This window comes from Narcine bancroftii, chromosome 2 (genome assembly GCF_036971445.1).
Source record: "Narcine bancroftii isolate sNarBan1 chromosome 2, sNarBan1.hap1, whole genome shotgun sequence".
Classification (NCBI taxonomy): Eukaryota; Metazoa; Chordata; class Chondrichthyes; order Torpediniformes; family Narcinidae; genus Narcine; species Narcine bancroftii.
Window position 1 is genome coordinate 66192262 of NC_091470.1, and position 22986 is coordinate 66215247.

Sequence of the window (22986 nt, forward strand, 5' to 3'; positions counted from 1 at the left end):
GATTGCTATAAATTATTCAAAATCTTGGTCAAGTGACAGTAAGGTACAAACTGTTGCATTCAGGGGAAAATCTACTCTCCCTCCTGTCCAACTACTCAATTTTTTTTTTGTGAGACTCATTTGTAAACGGCGCACGGACCATTTAAACACCCATGGGAACTTCCAGCAGCGGACCCATGGGGCAGATAAAGAGGACCCGACCACGTGGAGTGGGGGTTGGTCAACGGGTCAAGCTGAGGGGTCAGGACCTGAGGCTTCCGCTCCCTCCCATCTTCCTGGCCAAAGTACAATCCTTGGAGAACAAACTTGATAAACTTCAGGCAAGACTCCACTATCAGAGAGACATCAGGGCGTGCTGGGTGATGTGTGCTTTACAGAAACATGGCTAAACACAGACCTTCCGGACACGGAGCTGCAGCCCAAGGGCTACACCCTCCATCACACTGACCGAACACCAATGTCTGGAAAAACCAGAGAAGATCGTGTTTGTGTTGTCATCATGGTGCAGTCCTGCTCTTCCTGACTTGAAACATCTGGTGATCAAGTATGCCCATTCTACCTGCCGAGGGAGTTCACCACCATCATCGTGGTTGCAGTGAACAATCCGCCCCAGGCTGGCAATGGAGGGGCTGAGCTTTGTGATTAACAGCCATAAGTCTGTACATCCTGATGCCTTCCTGGTCATTGTGGGGGAACTTCAATCAGGCCAATCTGAAGAAGACTCTGACAAACTACAACCAACGTGTCACATGTGAGACCAGGGTAACCAACACACTTGACCACTGCTACACCACCATGAAGACACATGTCGAGCCTTACCATGACTGCCCTTTGGTAAGTCTGATCACTTGGCTGTACAAGCAGAGACTGAGGACTACAGCATCAGTGATGAAGATGGCAAAAGTATGGTCGAGGGAGGTGGAGGACTGCTTTGAATCAGTGCACTGGAACATATTCAAGAACTCATTCTTAGTCTTGAATGAATATGCAACAGGTGTCAACTGACTTCATTAAGACCTATGTGGATAAGTGTGTGCCCATGTGCACATACTGGGTGTTCCCCAACCAGAAGCCCTGGATGAATCAGAATTTGCAGCCTGCTGAGCTGAGAAGGGAATTTAAAGCTAGGGATCAGGATCTTTGCAAGAAGCCCAGGTATGACTATCTCTAAAGCTAAGTGGCAATTCTGGAGTAAGATAGAGACAGAGACAGAGAGACACCAGCTATGACAGGGAGTGCAGGACATTACAGCCTACAAAGTGAGAACGAACACTATAAAAGGCTGTGATGCTTCATTACATGATGAGCTGAACACCTTCTATGCCCGCTTTGAGAAGAAGAACCAAACAGTGCCTACTCAAATCGCTGAAAAGGCTGAAGACTCTGTGATATCTGTCACTGAGGGTGATGTCAGGACATCATTCAAGAGGGTAAACCCTCACAAGTTGTCAGGCCCTGATGGCATACCTGGCAGGGTACTGAAAATCTGAGTCAACCAACTAGAGAGTTTACAGACATTTTTAACCTTTCATTGCTGCAGTCAGAGGTTCCTATCTGCTGCAAGATGGCAACAATTATCCCGGTGCCCAAGAAGAGTAGAGTGAGTTGCCGCAATGACTATCGCCCAGTAACACTAACTTCTACTATGATGAAATGCTTTGAGAGGCTGGTCATGACCAGAACTAACAAATACCTAAGCAAAGATCTGGACCCACTGCAGTTCGCCTATCGACACAACTGCTTGATAGCTGATGCAATATCGATGGCTCTCCACTCAGCCTGGATCATCTCAAAAACACAATTGCTCTTCATTGACTACAGCTCTGGCTTCAATACCATTATTCCCTCTGGTCAAGAAGCTACAAACTCTAGGCCTCTACCCACTTCTTCAACTGATCCTTGACTTTCTCCTCAGAAGACCACAGTCAGTATACAATGTCTTCACAGGTGCACCCCAAGGATGTGTGCTTAGCCCACTGCTCTACTCATTATACACTCATGATTGTGTGACCAGGCACAATTCCATGCTATCTACAAGTTTGCTGATGACACCCCAGTTGTCGGCAGATTCATAAATGGCAATGAGGAAGTGTACAGAAGGGAGGTAGATCTGCTTGTTGAATGGTGTAACATCAATGCTCAATGTCAGCAAAACCAAGAAGATGATTGTGGACTTCAGGAGGCAGTCAGGGGAACAGGACCCAGTCCTCATCGAGGGCTCAGTAGTGGAAAGGGTCAAGAACTTCAAATTCCTGGGTTGTCAACATCTCCAATGATCTGCCCTGGAGCCTCCACGTTGATGCAATCACAAGACTCACCAGCGAAGTCTCTCATAAATTTCTACAGATGTACCATGGAGAGTATTCTGGCTGGTTGCATCTCTGTCTGGGATGGAGGTGCCAACTTTCAAGACAAGAATAAACTCCATTGGGTTGTTAACACAGCCTGTGGCATCACAGGCACCAGACTTCACTCCATTGAGGACATCTACATGAGGAGGTGTCTTAAAAAAGCAGCCTGTATCCTCAAAGACCCCCACCACCCAGACCATGCCCTTTTCCCTTCCCTCCATAAATCTTCGTCCATGATGCCAAGCCAAAGAGAAGAAGACCATCAGAAAAAAGGTTCAGGAGCCTAAAGATGAGCACTCAGCGGCACATGGACAGCTTCTTCCCCGCTGCCATCAGATTGCTGAATGATCAATGAACCAAGACACTGCCTTACTTTTCATGCACTATTTTTTTTATATAATAATGTTGTAAGATGCTTATAATATGAATGTTTGCTCTATGATGCTGTCGCAAAACACCAAATTTTCTTGAGTTGTTCATGACAATAAATTCTGATTCTGAGAAGTGGTCCTGTTTCTCCTTGAGATTAATTATGAATTTTCATCAAACTGTTACATCTATTTACCATTCTATTAGTAAAATGAAGTTCCTCCTGAATTTATTTGCTTTGTACCATTTCTAAATATGACTTCCTCATCTTGGGCACCAATGAAAAGCAAACTGAGATTTTGCTCTCCACATTTCTCTCAGAGGTGTTTTCAGGAGGGAAAAGCTCCAAGGAAATCATTATCTTCTTTTGACCTGAATTCAACATGTCTTCTGTGACATTAATTAGCAATACACTGTTGTCATATTGTGAGAGTTGAGTGTTCTTCCTAATTCTTCCAGTCTATATTGTGCAGCATTATGCATGATGAATTGGCTTCCATTAGAAGATTAAATTCTTCTATTAAAATCTTGTGCTGTTGAGCAAACAGAGAATACACCAGCACTGAGCAAATACAAAGGTGAAAAAAAGCATTAATTTAACATCTTAGACTAAAACGTTAAGGATATTTATTTGTTTCCCTTGACTAGAGACTTTAAAGAGATTTGGAAAGTCTACAGTCTTAAAAAAGAACTCTCAATTTTGGGAAATGTTGGAACACCAGTGGGAAATAACTTCTGATTTCTTATTTTACAATCGTAGATAGATCAAGGATCTAGACCGAACCCATTAGATTGTTCAAATTGTTTTCCAAAAAATAATTAATATATTCCTGAAGGACTACAAAGAACATGTCTTCACCATCACTGCACAATCTCTGGCCTACGTTGATCATTATCTCGTTTCAAAGACACTTTATGGTTTATATGTCTCCTTCTACTGTTTATATGACTGCAGTGAGTTCTAACTGATTCAGATATTCTGCGATACAATTACTACATGGATGACCAAAATTCCACTGTGGCTTTGTGTGAAATCCCAGTGAAATGAACATCAGTTCACAGTGTTTCTTCTGAGTTTCAGCTAATGTTGTGTTGAAATTACTCATGGAATGTTGGACATTTATCGATTTGCATATTTCAATGGCTTTAATTTGGCTTGAAAATGTGGCTGCAGGATATGACAAAATGAGCAAAGTTATCCTTAAAAACAGGTGCTGTTGGAACTTGGAGCAGTGATGCTCTCACAACACCGATGAGTTGAGAGATCATGCTGCAGCAATTAGATGATTTTTATTTTCTTTATTTTTCTTCTTCTGCACCTTGTACCCATTATTGATTCATTCTATGAGTCATGATGGCAGGACTGCCATTAAAAAAAATGACTGTGCTTGAGATGTGACGTGGACACTCGAGGTGTATGTGGATCCTAGAGGTGTGACGTTGTCACTAGAAGTGTGATGTGGATGCTAGAGTTGTTGCCAAATCTCTTATCCATGCTTGCTATCTCAACATTTGACTAATCCAATGCAAGCCTTGTCTGCCTCTCATCTTCCACCATAATATGAGGTAATCTAAAACTCCAGTTTGGCTTCACATCACCTCTTTTTAATCTGCATTGTCTTCCAGCTCTGCTAACCTTTGAGGTATCACTATTCCATCAAGCTTGGGGCTCTGTTCTTCTGTGTCATCTCAGCTGCACAGGCCAATAGCTTTCAAATTCTGTCCCTTAATCACTTCCCCAGTCTTGCTGCTTTTGTTCTCTTTGAATGCTCCTTTGGAAGCTCTTTAATCCAAGTTTTGCGCATCAGTCAAATGATCTCCTTTGGCTTAATGTAAATTCTGTTTGGATGTGCTCATGTAAAGCACCATAGAAGATTTTATACAATTAACAGGACAATATGAATGTAAATAGATGCAGCAACCATGCATTGACTGGTCTATTTTGGGTCACTGTTAATCAAGGGTAATTCATAAGTGATGGGATGGTTCATATTTTCATTTTTCTATTTGGATGCATGGAGGGAAATTCTTACTGACAGTTTTATCTTGTTAGTGGTTATGTCATTCTGAAGGATGCACGAAGGGCATTAAAAACAATCTACAGATATTACATAAGTAATGTGTTACTATAAGGTTCTCAATTCCTGAAGATGAACTGCTCTATAAAAATATTAAAAGTATTAGCTCATTTTCGTGAAATGTTGGGAGGCACATTGCATGTTAATACAAATTTCTTGCTTTTTATGGTGTCTAGTTGTTGAATTAGTGATGGGCTCTGAAATAGCAGGATTATTTTCTAATTATAGACAAAATACCCCCCAGAAATATTTAGCATTACATAAGAACTTTCTCTGTAGCATTCTTTACACCATTAACAACAAATACTTCAATTTATGTGGCTATATTTAAAATGAACATTCAGATGCCCATTCTTATTGAATATTTTAGCAATAATTGTTCACCATTAGCAAGTTTTAGAACATTTGGCTCTTTCATTTTGATTAAGTAGGTCTTGGGGTAAGTAATTGAAATGTGAAGAACATATTTTTCCTTCATAAATTTATTCATGACTACAATCCTGATCTATTATAGGTTTCCCAGTAGAAGTCAGGAGGAAAGTGTATGTGGGTGAAATAAAACCCATGTTCTTGTAAATTTGTGCATGGGGTTCTTTGGCATTCAAGCCTGCTCTTTTGTTGGCATTAGTATAGTTATTAACTGTCAATTTGATTGTAATATACTTTTAGTTTTATTCTTAAACTTAATATCTGCCATATCAGCCAAAGCTATGTTTAATGTGGATTTCTTTTATTAGCCCAGTGAATGGAACATCAGGCAACAATTTTTCTTCATGATTTATTCACTTTCTCCATATCTCTTCCCTTGTTTCAGTGCAGCACCACAAGACTCCAGGACAATAGATTCTTCCCAAAAGTGATAGATTCCATTAATGACTCTTCCTGAAAAAAGTCCACTTGCTTTCCAAGAGCACAGTGTCTCTGGTCTAGACTGCAGTCAGAGGGGGAAAGAAACCATGGGCCTTGCATTTTCTGCATCTCAGGTTGCAGAAACCACTATTAAACTGGTTGCTGAAAATTAAGAAGAGCGACTGATTTTATTTGCTGGTCACTAGATCCTGAGTCTCTTGCATGAAGCATAGAACCATAGAACACGATAGCACAGAAATAGGCCCCTTTGGCCCTTCTAGTCTGTGCTGAACCATTTTTTTTGCCTAATCCCACTGATCTGCACCCAGTCCTTAGCCCTCCATATCTCTCCTATCCATGTACCTGTCCAAATTCTTTTTCAATGTTAAAATTGAGCCCGCATTCACCACTTCAACTGTCAGCTCTTTCCACACTCCCTCCACACTCTCTGTGAAGTTCCCCCTAAACTTTTCCCCTTTCACTCTTAACCCATATCCTTTGGTTTGTATCTCACCTACCCTCAGTGGAAAAAGCCTCTCTACATTTAATCTGTCTATCCCCCTCATAATTTTAAATACCTCTATCAAATCTCCACCCATTCTTCTACACTTCAGGAAATAAAATCCTAACCTGTTTAACCTTTTCCTGTAACTCTATTCCTAAAGTCCAGGCAATATCCTTGTAAATCTTCTCTGCACTCTTTCTATCTTAATGATATGTTTCCTGTAGTTAGGTGATCAAAACTGCACACCTAAAAATGCTCCAAATTTGGCCTCACCTGATGCAGTCAATTTTAGGGGCTCTCTTTCCCTCTGAAGCAATCATGTTATGGGCCCCTTTTCCCTCTGAAGCAGTCAAGTTAGGGCAATGTGCAAAGAATCATTTTGTCAACAGGGAAGATATGATGGCACAAAAGATGGAGTGGTGCAGATTTACAAAGATGTTGCTAAGGTGTGTCAATTCAAGTTTGAGGAAAGATTGATGTAATTGGCTTTCAAAAAGTGGAGACTATAGGGAGATTTAATCAACCAGTAAAAAAATTCTGAGAAGACCAGACGCCTATCGGCAGATAGGAAGGATTCACTACTCTAGATGAGCTCATATAAAAAATGAGAAGAGGACGGGTCTGGCAAGAATGTCTGCAGATTCTGGGGTTGAGTGCACTGCAAAAACATGATGGAGAATCTCTGCAGGCCACCCAGCATCCATATGAAGTGAACAGTAACCAAAGATTTGGGGCTGGGCCTTTCATTAGGTATAAGATACTGGATGAAGGACCCAAACCCGAAATGTTGGTTATATTTTACTTTCTATGGATGCTGTGTGAGCTGCTGAGATTCTCTGGCACATTTGTGTATGGGTCTGCTGGATAGTTGGCAGGATGTAGTCTGAGCTCCACTAGCTCTGTAGTGTGTGCATTCACGGAGGTGGGATAACTTAATGCTCTCTGACCATTTTTTTTTAGCTGGGGTCCTCCTGCTGATTCCAGTGAAGCTGCCCCTCACTCCACTGATCCCTACAACAAACTCAGAGCTTCTGACATTTTGCTACAATTGAGAATTGCACCCTTATCACACCCAATGAGTTCCATCCATTGGAGACTGATGTAGGAGTATGCATGCAGGCATGACAGTGTTTTTTTTACTTTGTTTCTTCCTGACAATTAGTTGTGCTGTGGTATTTAACATTAGGAAGAGCAATGTGTTGTTTGATAGGGATGTTGTCACACAATTCCTTTTTCTTTTGGAGTTGTTTGATTCTTTGAGTGCCACATTTGTCTAACTGCATGTAGCTCAGAACATGTGAAATACAGATTGCAGAGTCCTCAACACACTGGTTTTCAAACTGCCCCCCGAAACTCATATTCCACCTTAAGCAATCCCTATGCCATATGTGCTCTGTAATTAGTAAGGGAGTAGGAAGGGATGGTTGAGAACCACTGCTCTTGACCCAACTGTTACTGAAATATTTTGCCTGAGAAAAATTGTAATTGCCCATTTCCTTTGGAGTTATGAAACCATGCACATAATGAGTCAATTAGGTATGATTAAAACAGTGGTTTTCAAACTTTTTCTTTCCATCCACATCCCACCTTTAGCATTTTTGGCATAGGGATTGCTTCTGGTAGAATATTGAGTTTAGGGGGCAGTTTGAAAACCACTGGGTTAAATGAACAAGGTGGCACACAGAGACTGCAGATGCTGGGATTTGGGTGAAGGAACTCAGTGGGATAAGCAGCATCAGTGGGAGAGAAAGAATAGTCAATATTTTTGGCTGGAACCCCTCACCAAGTCATGATGAAGAATTCTGGCCCCAAGATCTCTCTTTCTCCCACTGATGCTACGTGACCCTTGAATTCCTCAGCAGATTGCTTGTGACCAAATAAGCCAAATGGTCACTAATATGCTGAAACAATACTACAATTTGGACTCATTTTCCCTCTTTTTTACATTGCCTGCTGTCCTGCTCTGCAACTAGGGATGTTAGAAGCACAGACTAGTTCACTGTTACCCTTTTGTGATTAAGTAGATGGGAATGCTTTGCCATGTGCTTCAGCTCACAACATGGAGGTTTAGACATCAACTTGACACCTGAAAGTTTCTGCTGACTTTGTGTCTAAAACGACAGAAGTCCTCAGTGAGGTAAGAGGTGAAGCTCAGCATCTCACATCTATTGTTGTCCCCCTTCCCTCTCCTGGTTATATTAATCTATTATCCATATATTTTACCCAACAAATCTTCCTGATCTGGTACCAGCTGCCCTTTACCTCTCAAGTGGTGGTTCCAATTACCACCCTTCTCACTTATTAGATTCCAGCACTTTGTATTCTCTCTGATTGCACTCCAACAGCTGTCTCCATTTTCACTCTCCCCTCCTCTGATCTGGCGCCATCTGCCTTTTATCTCTGTCCATTTCCACCTATCATCCACTTGCCTCAGCCTTCCAATTCCACCCCTCCATTTCCCCTATCAAGTTCTATCTGCCTGTCATCTCCCCTCTTTGGCCCACCTATCATTTACTGGTCCCTCTCTCATCCCACCCCTTCTCCTCTATATGCTTACTGGCTTTTTTTCCTTCTCCACTCTCATTCCTGATACAGGGATTTGAGGCGAAATATCAACAATTCCTCCCCCATCCTTTACATGCAACCCACTGAGTCCTGCCAGCAGTTTGTGTTTTTGGCACAGGTCTATGTTCCCAGGGTGAGAGGGTTTGCACTCAGTACGATTGGCACTCACCTTTAAGTAAATGACATTCTTGGCCAGTGCTCATAATCACCTATAGATTTATGACTCCGAACTTCAATTTTATCCATAAAAGACTAAGGATAAAAATATATTGCTTTTCTCTAGATTGGTGAAAATGGTCTTTGTTACTGAGTTGATTGCTCATTGTAAGTAGTCGTGTTACTTAGTTCGGCAAAAAAAATACACGAAGGTTTATAAAATCATGAAAAATAGAAACAGGTCCTTTGGGCCATCTCATTTATGTTAACAAAGTTGTTTGAATGAATAGAATGTTCCAGAAGTATGAGTATGTGGTGTTTAAATCTAACTGTATCTAAAAAGTAGCAAAAGCCCAATCATTAAATTATTCTTCCAATGTAACACATGAAACCTAAGTTCAATTTCTTCCAAATTCTTCTGAACTCTGTGCCTGATTTAAAGTCTTTCCATCCTGGGAGAGATGCTGTGGAAATCCCCAAAATATTATTTATCAGCTCCAAAACAAATAAGCATACTATATCAACACTTTTTGTGGTTTGTATAGATAAGGAATTTCTTGACATCATGTATTTTGGTAGTTCATACTGCGACGTCATCCTTAGTACTGTGGGCAGTTTTCAGTGACACATATCAATAAGCTGAATCAACTTAAAATATTTTAACGGGGTTAAAGATTACAGTGATACAACCACTGGACTGTCTGTGACTGTCTGCGTCTGTCTGCATTCCTACCAACCTACTGCAGGGGGAAACCCACTATACCTGCAGGGAGATAACCTGGGAGGCTGGCTTCACCTACTCCCTGCCAATCATCGGCCCCAAATAAAGGCTCACACTAGCTCTTGTGTAGGTAGTAGAGCACATGGAGCTAGAAGGGATACTGAACCTTGTGTGCAAGCTAATTAAAGCCTGTTGTACAGCCTTCGTAGATTGAGCTTGTTTGTTCGCACTGGAGTGCATCACAATTACCTTTATACAACAGTATGCAATAAAAGTTGAGGCATCTGATAGTTTCATGACTCGCTAAACAGTTAACTAAGCTTCTTATGGATTTGCAATCTAAATTAAGTGGAAAGATAATCAGAATCAGAATTTGCTGTCATGAATATATCATAAAATTTGTTATTTTGTGGAAACATTACAGTCCAAATATTGCTATAAATTACAATTCAAAAATAAATAAATAGTGCAAGAAAATAGGATAAAGTGAGGAAGTGTTTGTGGTTCACCCACCTCTTCTTGTGATCTCCAGCCATGAGTTTTGGTAGTGCATGTGATGGAGGTTCTCAGTCAGGAATGTTAGGTAAGGAGGTTGGATGTAGCTTGAACATTTTGCCTTGCCTCTGATGTATTGTAGCTGCACCAGAAGTTTCTACGGGATAAAATTCCTCAGGATTCTTGGATGCCATTTCCATCAGTAATAGTAATTTTACTTGCAAGTTGGATGTTGAGTTTTGCACACTCAGCGGCTTTGACTGGTTTTGTTCACCAGACCACACACAAAACATAAAGCATTGGGAGAAAACAGCAAAATTGCAAGATAAGAATTATACTTTAATGAAACAATATGTACATTGATTATCTATTCTTGCTTCTGGCTCTTTATCCCAAACGTAAATTTTAGCTATTTCTCAAGGTTTAAATTTAGACATACATACAGCATGGTAGCAGCCCATTTCAGTCCACGAGCCCGTGCCACCCAATCACACCCAATTAACCTACAACCCTCAAATAGTGGGAGGAAACTGGAGCCCCTGGGGAACATCCAAGCAGACAAGGGGAGAACGTACAAACTCCTTATAGACAGTGTGGAATTTGAGCCCAGTCAGATCACTGGCGCTGTAATGGCATGGCCTTGAAAGAAGATCACACGCATATTGTTGAGCAACGCAGTGCACAAATCTAAAGAGGTGAGAAGTCCATGATAAACTGTGGCCAAGGAATGTTTGCTGGCATTGAAGGCCCCAACATTCTCCCGATGGCTAAATGAGCTCACAATCAAGCCCAGTGGGAGGAAATCCAGAGGCCATGGGAAAGAGCAGGGGTTGGTTTTGGTGGCAAGACATGGTTGAAAACAAGACTCTGGGGTCATCTGATGCAGACTTACACAGCAGCAAGCTGCTTCTAAATAATGAGCTATCTAAGACCTCCTCAGTAGTCCACTCAACTCTTTGAAGTAAAGAGACGAATACTCTATGCAGCAACACACAATTTGGAGGAACACAGAGGGCAAAACAGCATCATGGGAGTTAAAAAAATGGTCAATGATTTGGGCCAAAGCCCTTTATGGATACTATAATGTTGTATAAATTATTACCTGAAAGGATATAGATGAGAAAATTATTGAAAGTTCTCCATTCTGTCACAATAGCATGTAAATGCAGTCAAAATTTTGACTTGTGAATTGTCTTTCAGAATTGACTTATCCCTCATCTCAGCAATTCTTACCATAGTTATGGAATGAGATAGTGTTTTAGAGCTTTGTCTGCCTCTTCAAAAACAATTTTACTTAGTTTGGTACATAATTTGAAAACTGGTGTACCTTTTCTCAATTTTGCCTTGGCTGTTTAGTTGTTAAAAACCTAACCATATGACCAGATCTCTTCACCCACAAACACAAACGAGCCTGCAGCTGACGTGGACATTTACCCCCTCCATAAATCTTCGTCCGCGAAGCCAAGCCAAAGAATTGGAAAACACAAGCACAAAAATAAAAGGAGGAGGAAAACTTTACTGAGCAACAACATTCACTGATAAATGCAGATGTTCTAGAAATAGTGGGATCATTTTCAGATTTACTTTAAGGTCTTCATAAAACAATACATTTGATATTTCCACATTAATTCAGTTTTAAAAAAATTGTCCCTAGAAGTCATTGCAGCTCATTCATGAAATATTTAAAGCCAATCATCAGACATTCAACAAGAAAAACTGTGATTCAATTGAAAAAAAAACTGTGCTTAATGATGTTTTGGATATCTATTTCAAACTAATATCTGAGGTTGGCCTTCGATGTATCTACCACAGCTGTCTTACCATTACAATTTTATTTTGGTTACAGGACTGATAGGACATGTAAGTTCGAAGTGCGACGTATCGACTATTTGAATGCAATAAATCCAGAATTATTCATCTGAAAATCCTTTTTCTGTATTTCATTGTCAATGCAGTTTGGCTGTAATAAATATTTTGATTAAATAGACGACTTGTATTGTTCACAATGCAGATATTAAGCACTGATTAGCTTGGACAGCACTTTGATTCTTCTGTAAATTCTGTACTTTTATTGAGTGTGTAAGCTTGAGAGAAAATATCAGCAAAGATCATTATCCTAGGTCAGTATGGTTTCAAGGAAATTGTTACATTATTTTATTATTGGCACAAGGACAATTCTTATGTTCAAAGATAATTAAGATGAAATTGTATGGACATATTTATAAATGTAAATAAATGATATGTATTTCTTTTTGTTTTCTTCTCTCTCTGCAGATATTTATTTTTTGTAGGGGATTGTTTCATGAGTGGATGTTGGTCTCTGACACCCCATCTAATTGCTCATAATGCATATGTGCCCCTTGATAATGGATGCTGGCAGGCTGTGTGGTTATTGAAGGTATTGCAATCTGCATATCCTTAATTTCAACAACAGTTTGCATGTTGTATCAGGGGGCTGTAACAATGGTTGATTTTATCTGCCTTAAATAAAATAATTGACATTTCTCTCAGCATTCCCGTTGACTCAAGCAAGGATCAAAACCTGTGGTGCTTGGAAGAGCTTCAATGTTCGTGGACCCTCCTTGTCCCAGACTTGTTAATGGCCTATGCTCTGGCCAACCTTATTGCATGTTGATTCATTCTTGTTATTCAGCGTGAGTTCTTCGGCTGTAGTAGCAATCGAAAGCATCGTCATTGGTTTCTAATGAGACAAGTTTACTTGTATGTATCAACCCTGTCATGTATAAAACAGGGGGAATAGGAGTCGTCTTTTTTGTTCTTTGAGTATGCTCTGCTATTAAATGTATTGATGGCTGATAATTCACTTTTACATTCAACTTCTGCTTTCACCCCATAACCTTTAGCATTAATTTCAAAAATAAAAAATGCTTAATATCTTGATCTTTCCAGATCTCTGGTTTGCCACTCTCTGTTTTTTTAAAATATTTTATTTACAAATTTTAAACTACAATAATAATTACATTACATTAAATTCAAAAGTTATAGGAATCTTCAACATTATGGATTGCTGTAAGAAAGTCATGTGCAGGAAATATTGTGGGTAGTCAGCTTTGGAATGCATGGAAACCAATATATGAACCTGCAGGAGGTAACTCAGTGTGGATGAGGTTTAAAAAATATATTCAAGTACATATTTCAAACCTCAAACTCTCTATGGTTAGATAAGATGAGCTTACTTTATATGGGAAAGCAATTTTATTGAGGGGTATTTTACTTATCCTGTGACTATCTTATTGAAATGGACTAGATGAGATCATTTATTGTCATCCTTCGTAGTTGAGGACGGTGGCCTTCATTCTGTTGATTCACCAAGCGAAGACACCTGTGCGTGCATTTGTTTAACGTGTACTTGCTGTTGCACTCCAAGAAGCACATGACTCTTCACAAATCAATCAACTAATTCCAATGGCATGAGAACCACAATGATTGGAGCCGATGGATTTGTTGCAGCCTTTGTCCGTCTTCACAGCTGTTGAGATCAGAGTAACTTCGTCCACCTGTTCCACTGTTGAGGAGCGACCCTACCAGGAGCATAGCTCCAGACAACATCGCTTTCGGGATCACAGGACCACACAAGCTTCTCCACCATGACAAGGTGACAATCCATGAAGGAGTATGTATTTAAGGGACAATAACATCCAAAATTTCAAGATGACTGTGAATGACATTTTAACAATAAGACGTTCAAGTGAGGGGGTGATGCATTACTGAAACAAGTAGACTGAAGCATAATACTGTTGAATTATCTTATGGTCCCAAGGTTAAAAAAAACCCTCAGTTTAAATATTAACTGAAAATCTCTTTAAAAGAGCTTGTAGTTAATGCATATAAACTTCTTGATGTCTGTGAGCTCCTGGAATCAAAGAGTGGAGCAAAACCTTGCTGCAGTTTCCCAGCAGGGAAGGTTAGCACAGGGTAATTTAGGTGGAGAGCAATGGTTGTGTGGGAGAAAGGTAAACATCAGACAACTTATTTTCTTCTAATTGATCAGATTAATTTAAATGTTTTTTTAGTCTTTAGTGTTTTCACTTTGAAAAATCATTTTAAGCTTTTAAATATAATTTCCAAACATTCAAGTTCTTTGACATCTTTGAAGCTGGCCTGGCTTAGGGGAAAGGTTTCATTGGGTAGCAAAACATTTTTTGGGGGATTTATGATTTGGCAGTGCAGGCACCTAATGATAAGATTGGAACCATCTTCCTTGAGAGCATTCTCACCTGAAGACCCACTCACAAGTTTAGTGGGTAGTGTCGGACTCTGGCTTTACCCTACCCTCAATTTAGTCTATGTGTCGTCTGAGTCCAGCGTGCTCGTTGAATGAAGTGATAGGAGAAGGTATTCGGTTCAACAATCAGCTTATTACACAGCACAAGAATAAAGCTTAACAGAGCTCTGGTTCAGTCGTTAGTTCATAGGTCACCTGCACAGTGAGCTATTCCCCAAGACTGACCTCTACTGTCCAGTCTCTACAGTTTATATAGCTCAACCTTATCATACAGAACAAAAATTGGCTTTCTTTGCTAGATTTCTTGCATAAGATTTATCACAAGTAATTTCCTGCTCTGCAGATATCTGGGGTGTAGAGCTCCCATCTTAATCCCCAAGGCCAGAATATCCTGTTGTTTTGATCAGAAATCAATTCATACCCCAGATATTTCTAATTATTTCTTTGTTCTCATTTGGCCATGTTCTTCATCGTCTCCTGTGCTAATCAACACCTCCTTTTGCCTTAACCTTCCTACTAAATTGTTTCAAACATATCCTCTCTTTTGTATTTTGGGAGCAGGCAATTCTAAACCTACTGTAATCAGCCAACTTTGCTACATACTGTGGCTGCCCCTTACTTACATTACTCTATCCCTTCACCATGAGGTAAATATTAAATTGTTACATAGTACTGGATTCATGTATACAAAATTAATAGTACATAAGCATATATTCTACATATTTTCTATGATTAATTAACCCCTATATTCCAACAGTAGCTGTGCACTGGGTGTGGGAGGCAGACTGTTGAATAGAACAGATGTAACAAAGCTTTTTGACCTCATTTAGATACAATCATTCTGGTCCAGCAGCAATGTATCATCTACCAATGCCCTCTTTAATATGAAATGATGATCTGAGGTCATATCCATTTTCTGTAAATGAATGTAAAAGATCCCACAGCACAATTTTGAAGTAGAGTTTTTAACCGTTCCCTGGACATTTATCCCTGAATCAACAGTTCGGAAGTATATTTTCTGATCATTTTTAAACTATGTTTGACAGGATTTGGCTATTTGCAAACCCACTACCTGCATTATGATAGTGAGTACATTTCAAACTTGACAAAATCTCTGAGGTACAATTTCAATATTCTTGCATTCTTAGTTGAATCTCAATAAATCTTCCTGGGTCAGGTCCAGAAGAATGTCAGTAACATACTCTAGATGGCAGTGTGACGTGGGAGTACCTGCCAACAAAACGGTTGGGGTAACGGATAGTGCAACGCCTTTACAGCGTCAGTGATCGGGACCAGACCGTGGTTCGAATTCCGCACTGTCTGTAAGGAGTTTGTACGTTCTCCCCATGTCTTTGTGGGTTTTCTCTGGGGGCTCCGGTTTCCTTCCACCGTTCAAAAATGTACCAAGGGTTGTAGGTTAATTGAATGTGAATTGGATGGCATGGACTTGTGGTCCGAAATGACCTGTTATCGTGCTGTATGTTTCAATTTTACATTTTTTAAAAATGAACTAGAGGGAGAAGGATAGGTTTAAAATATTCTGAAAAAGATATTCCATTGTTGTTTACACTAAATGAGATAGGTGTTCAATTCTGAACAAACCAGTGCCAAATAAAGGTGGTGTATTTTTGGAGTCTCAAGTATTTGAGATGTATGGAGGTCAAGGAGAAAAATCTACACGAAGCATTGGATCAGGCATGATATTGAAAGGAAAAGCAAGTTTGAGGGAAATATAAATTATTCTTGACACTGTTTCTTGAGTTCTTAAAAGTAATTGTAAGGAAAGGCCCTGAGGCTAATTCAACCCCATTCATCCACTGTTCAAGTTATCTCATTAGACCATCCCTTTGTCTTTCAACTAATCAACATTAAATGCTCTGGAAGCAAAGGGAGGCCAGAATTTGATCACATTATTAATAACTCTTATTCAAAGTCTGGAAGAGCAATGGGTATTGGTCTGCGTGCTTGTACAGGGAACCCAACATGGGTGGTGACAGATGCTGTGATTGTACAATACACAAAACTGCAGGTCACACAGCATCTATAGAAAGCCCTCCAGGTATGAGCAAAAAGCAGACAGATGTCTGAATAAAAATGTGGGGAGAGGAGAAGAAGGAAGAAGGAGCAGGGGGAGGTGCACAATTATTTTAGATAGCTCTGAAATTCAAACCGTAGGATGCTAAGGATGTTGGTTCAGGGAATTAGCTTGTTGCTGAAATGCTCAAGTCACTATAGACATTGATTTTCAAACAATTTAGAGGTGAGCTCAATTCCACTCAATTCTTGTTCCTCCCTTATTGATCACTTGTGTTTTATTCAAAGGCTTTCTCTTTAGAAGGAGGCTTTCGATTCACCTCATTAAATCTGCCACATAAATATTGTGGCTTCCAGGTTAGGTCAGAGACTGGGAATCCTGAAGGAAGTGATGCGCTTCCTTTCCACTTTCTACAGGACACAAGTCGGGAGTGCGATGGAATACTCTCCATTTACCTGAATGGACCGAACTTTAATGATAGTTAAGGACCTCCACTCTATCCAAGATAAAGCAGCTTATACTGTGTGATACGATACCGTCACCAGACAAAACACTGACTTCCTTTTCCATAGATGTTCATCGATTGCTTCTTGATTGGGACTACATCTGGAACTTTCTCCCAGTGGGACTATCTTCACTATAAAGATTCCAATTGTTAAAAAGAGGGTTCACTATCAGTTTCTTAAAGGCAATTAGATTTGGATATTAATTTGTGGCCTTGCTAGCAATACCTACATCTGGTGAAGGTTTCAACAATTTTTGTTTTATTTAATTTGACCAGTAGAAGGCTCCCTCATATTGGCACAGATATACAGTGCTAAGGAGCAGTAAGGTGAATTGTCCCCTTGAACCAAAGTGTCTTTGTAATCTTGCAGAGGTTTTTGTGATAAATAAGTAAGTTGATGAAATGGGTGCTTGATAAGATGGTACTTGTGTTTGAGAGGTTTCCCTGAGCATTAATTAGTTTCCCTGAAACAATTGGAAGACTGTAATTATAGCCACTTTCTGAAGGAGTGTTACCTTGCTGATCTCAGGGCTTGGAATTGCCCACCGTACTTTTCTATTACCTCTCCAGCAGCTAGACCAGATAAGAGCTCTCCACCCCAATTGTGGTTATTTTCATGATTCACAATTGTCAGAATTAATCATATACTTGCAGAATTCTATTTAGATCCAAAAAATATTGCTAAGGTATCAGACTTCTACAACATAGTCTTACTTTGTAATCCTATATATATATTCTATAATTTGAATCATTCACCTATAGTCCTAATTGGAGAAGCAAGAATTATATTTTCATACAGAAGGTGACCATGAATTTGTCACAACTAAATTATTCCTGCCATGCTAAATGATATGTGATAGGATTGATTCACATTCAAATTCTGATTTTCCATCTCTTTTTCAGAAATGTGGGATGTGGGAGCATGTTTTCTGGGACACTTCCACTTTGAAGTGTTTGCTTTGCTTTTCCATTCTTCTGTAATGGTCTTCAGATACTTCAGAAGTCTTCATAAGGAAGTCAAGTACTCTGTCCTGCCCCAAACTTCTCATCAGCACTTGAAGTGAAGGCTTCCGTGTATTTCATCTCTGTCGTCGACACTTCATGTCAGTGTAAAAGCTAAGAGACATTTGTCAGGATGATGGGTCAGAATCCAGACTGTGCCACATTGTACCAGTGTGGCACAATCAATGTGGGTTTGGAAGATGTCGCATATAAGACCTAATAAACAATGAAGTAAATACTTTGATAGAATTTGATGACAGCTTACTTTCAGAAACCTGATTTTTTGATGAGAAGACAAAATGTGGGACTATTAGGCTGTAGAATGATGAACATAAACTGTCTGCTAAGTTTATCGTTGTAAACTGTGTCCAGTTAATGCTGTTGTCTGCATCATAATTTTGAGATCTGCATCTGTTTTCTTCATGGCATCCAATTTCTTAGTTACATCCATCAATCATTTTGTTTTATATAATTTTCTCTTCATATATCCTCTGAAGAAGATGTGATATCGAAGCCATTCATCAGCTCAGGCGTGCTCTACTTTCACCGAGAGGAAACGTCATCTCCACATAAGAATTTTGTGCATTTCAATGAAATTACCTCTCACTCTTCTAAACTAAAAGAAGTAGAAATATAGTCTCCTTAATTTCTCATCATTCAATAACTATCCATTTCCACAAATTAATCTGGTCACCCTCTGCAATGTTCATCTTATTGGAAGAATATTTGCGGTTGCTATTGAATCCCCCTTTTTTTAAACAAGATAACCTTGATTAGAGGGAGGGGTAGATTAGATTTAGTTTTTAGTGTTTTTTTGTGTTTGATTTCTTATTTTTCTTTTTATTAATCTTGTTTTTGGATTAACTTGGAAAATATCATAGATTAATTCAATTATTTGTTTCTCATGTAGATCAAGGAACTGTCTAATGTACTTACATCAATTTTTTTGTACCTATATATATATGAATATATGAGATAACTTGGTGTTTCCTTTAAAATTTTGTATGTAAATTTATATGTTAAACAATAGAAATATTTTAAAAAGAAACCTTGAATAGGGATATTGGAATGATTCACAATATTCCAGATGCAGTTTAACCAAGCCAGCTGTAATGATTGGTTCATACACATATCTAATAGGCTACTTTGATTAGGCACTTGCTCCCTGTCTCTCCAATGAAATCATGTTACTTGAAGTTTGGAAGCAAAACTTGTTTTAACTTTCCTTCAGTGTTAATTGCAATCTTCTCTTCTTACCCTGATTGCAGTGTTGTCTCACCACCAATCCTGCCATGATTCACCATCCAAATTACTCTGATTCATGATTAATCAGCTCACTTTGGTTTGAATCAATAGACTTGCAATGCACATTGTTAAATAATATCCATCTCACCTGAAGTCTGCATTCTGGTGATACAGCAGTCACATGGATAAGTTCTAGTTTGCCTGTCATAGCAAAAGGTCTCAGCCGATATCGTCTCATTGGCTCTACACAAAGCCCTGGAACACCTGGACAGCAAAGATGCGTACATCAGGATTCTCTTTATTGATTTCAGTTCGGCATTTAACACCATCATCTCCTCAAAATTGACCAGCAAACTCCAGGATCTGGGATTCAACACCCCACTGTGTAATTGAATCATGGATTTTTTCACCTCCAGACCACAAACAGTGAAAAAATATCTCCTCCACAATCTCATCATTACCGGAGGACCATAGGGCTGCATTCTTAGCCTCCTGCTCTATTCACTTTACTCCTACGACTGTGTGACTCGGTATCACCATCTACAAATTTGACAATGATACCATGGTAGTGGGTTGTATAAAGGTGATGAGTTGGCATATAGGATGGAGATTGAAAACTTGGCTGAATGGTGCACCAACAACAACCTTGCACTCAATATCACTAAAGCTAAGGAGCCGATTGTTGACTTCAGGAAGGGAAATCCAGAGATATACAATCCATTGATTGTTGGGGCATCAGAGGTGGAGAGGGTGAGAAAATTTACGTTCTTGGGAGTCACTATCTCTGAAGATCTTTCCTGGACCTAACAGACTAATGGCATCGTGAAGAAAGCACGTCAGCGCCTCTACTTCCTCAGGAGTTTGCGGAGGTTTAGTAGAACTCCAGAAACCCTAGTAAATTTCTACAGATATGACCAGCTACATCACAGTTTGGTATGGGGACACCAACACCCCTGAGTGTAAAGTTCTCTAAAAGATAGTGGACTCAACCCAGGACATCAAAGGCAAAGCCCTCCACACTATTGAGAACATCTACAGGCAACGCTGCTGATGGAGAGCAGCAGCAATCATCAAGGATCCACACCACCCAGCACACGCTCTGTTCTCGCTGCTGCCATCAGGAAAGAAGTATAGGTGCCACAAGACTCATACCACCAGGTTCAGGAACAGGTGCTCCCCCTCCTCCATCATACTCCCCCTCCTCCATCAGGGACTCATTGAAGGACTCTTAATAGTGCAGTTTATTGATTTTTTTTTTCTCTCTGTATTGCACTAGACCTGGATTATTCATCAGGAGTAGGAGCGCTATCTGATTTTGAGATATTTATCGTCATACACATGTAATGCAGCCTTTTCATTTGTTTTCATCCAGGTGTTTTGGTGGCCAAGGATATGGCAAAGATATGTAAATTTAATTTACTACTTGTCAACTTTCCTCTGGAACCAGATTATGGTTTTTTAAAATGTGAACAGAGAAATATTAAAGACAGTTCTTGTACAGAAGTGGGAAGCCATCTGCTGGCCTGAGTTTAGTTTGCAAATTATATACTTTATGGTAATTTTTTATGATGTGTTGTTGAGTGTAAATTATCTGATTACAAGTTAATTCATGGACTAGCTATTAACAAAATAATTTAGTATAATAATTGGATCAGGAACTGAGAGGTCTGATGTCAAATTGTCATAATCTCAATTGTAAATACAAATTATAGGATTTAAGAGCTCACTTGGATGATGAGTAATTTTCAATACTTTGATGTGGGCCAATAATATGATTAGTGCACAAAGTTCTGATATGTATCAGGTTCTGAAGCTTGAGGCCTCTGAACACTCCACATAATGTAAGAGAATAATTGCCTAAACATGATGGTCTGTGTTTACTCTAATTAAATCCTCAGAATTTGTTGTCAGTGAAATCCTTGACCAATGAAAGTCTCATGATGCATGTGAACAAGAGGCTACGTGACTGGCTGCTGGTTTCTTCTATTGAGGAGTGTGGGGAACAGGGTGGGTGGGGAGATGGTACATACATGAAGTACTTTCTTCATTATTTAGTGATGTTTCCAGTGACAAGACATTTACGATGAAGTCTTCACCCGCTTTCCTATTTGAGTGTGTGAACCAACAAGATTTATTTTGCTCCTTTTTCATTGGATGCCCATTCCTGACAGATAACAGTAGATAATGACGTTTAGAACTACAGACACGTGATGCAATTCAGCATAATTATTCAAGAAGACTTGCAAACGTGTGAGGTTCATATGACCTTGCTCTGCGAGGATCATTTATTGGCAGTGGGAGCAGCTGGTTCAACCTCCGCCAGAGCCTTGTTCAATGGGGTTTTTAAGCAGGCTTTGATATAGGACACATTATCTCCAATTGGAAAACAGGGGTACAATAAATGTTTTAGATAGGTCCAAAGTAGAGACGAGGATTTTGTTAAAAAATCAGGGCTTCTCGGCAACAATCAGCAAGGATATTTAAATGGGCATGCACCATTTTATTTAGGCCACTTTGTTTAAATTTTAAGTTAAGCTTATGTTTATTTGTCACAAAATACTGAGTGCAGTGAGAAGGTTTCTTCTGTAAATAGACAAACAGGTTATCTTTAACATTCACACAGTCATGTAAAGTGCATGATTTAGAGAGTATAAGAATACAATGAAAAGGAAGACCAATTCGCACCAAGAAGGGGCAGCACGATGGCATTCAGGCTGCAAAGAAGAAACTGTCCTTAAGCCTGTTGGTGGGGGCTTTCACATTCTTAAGCCTTCCCCCATATGGGAAGAGGGAGGAGAGTGTGCCAGGGGTGTGATGGGTCTTTCAGTACGTTGGCTGCCTATTCTAGGCAATGAGAGATGCAGATGGAGTCCATGGAAGGGAGGGACATTTGCACTCTGTTCTGAACTGCATTAACTACCCTCTGTAACTTCTGATCTTGAGCAGAACAGCTCCCATACCACACTGCGATGCTTTCAGGAAGTATGTTTTTAATGCTGCATCTGGAAATGTTGTTGAGGGAAAGTTGGTGGTGGTGGGGGGACAGCATGTCAAATTTCCTTTGTTTTCTAAGAAAGTTGAGATGCTGATGTGCTTTCTTGACCATTGTAATAGTTTACTTGTCACAAACGTTTGTTCCTAAGAACATGCATCTATCCCTATAAACATTTGACAGATTACTCAGTTGTTGAGCAGTATAATTGAATCTTTTTGTGCTTGCATAGTTGGACAACCTTTGAGGAGTTTTAGGAGAAGTATGTTTTCTAAAATGGATGTCATTTCTATTTGGAGGATAAAAGGCATCAGATGGAAGGTCCACTGGGAGCACCTGTTGCAGAGGGCCCACAGGTGATGAGGTACAGCTTAAAATGAGGATCCTGAAGGCCATGCTGCCTAATTGGTGTCAGAGTTAGGAGTATCTCATAGCCCAGGGAGACGTTATTGGGAGCTGATTAAATCCACTCTGTTGAATAGATTTATATATTTTCCATTGTTATTCTACACTGTGGCTTAGCAACATGTTGCCCATCTTACATTCTCCCAAATGCTATATGATCTGTTTTGCGACCAAGTGGGATATCTCCCCAAGCGTGTGCGTGACATGGTGAAGGATGGGGACAAACTTGCCAGGGCAAGTAGGTAGGAACAGGGCAGAGATCATACTGAAAGAGAATCGGGGTTTTAATTGGTAAGAAGGAGCAGCGATCTACACTGGTTGCAAGAAGCTTTAATATAAATCAAAAAGGGAAAGTGAGCAAAGAAAAAGATAAACAAAATGGAGCTTTTGATGACAAGGAAGCAAATAGAGTTGTAGTACAGGAGTCTAATAAGATAGTTAACTTTACTGAAAATCTGATGAAAGAT

The 22986-nt window shown here is 39.6% G+C and overlaps 1 protein-coding gene across 8 annotated transcripts in view; it reads right to left on the reverse strand.

The window, feature by feature from the left end:
• The window catches only part of LOC138753667 (uncharacterized), a 159402-nt gene that overhangs the window by 13630 nt on the left and 122786 nt on the right, over window positions 1–22986 (reverse strand). For 4 of the 8 annotated variants that reach the window (XR_011351342.1, XM_069916927.1, XM_069916929.1 and 1 more), the window contains 3 exons: window positions 19271–19386; window positions 10108–10349; window positions 5600–5809 (listed from right to left, as the gene is read on the reverse strand). The exons of 2 other annotated variants lie outside the window; for them this stretch is intronic. Coding sequence is in view for 4 of the 6 variants with exons in the window: in XM_069916927.1 (XP_069773028.1) it covers window positions 10161–10349; window positions 19271–19386 (305 nt within the window). In the remaining 2 variants the exon portion in view is untranslated. Of the gene's footprint in view, window positions 1–5599; window positions 5810–10107; window positions 10350–19270; window positions 19387–22986 lie in introns of those variants that run through there. 2 more of the 8 variants (XR_011351345.1, XM_069916930.1) reach the window with 2 other exon arrangements.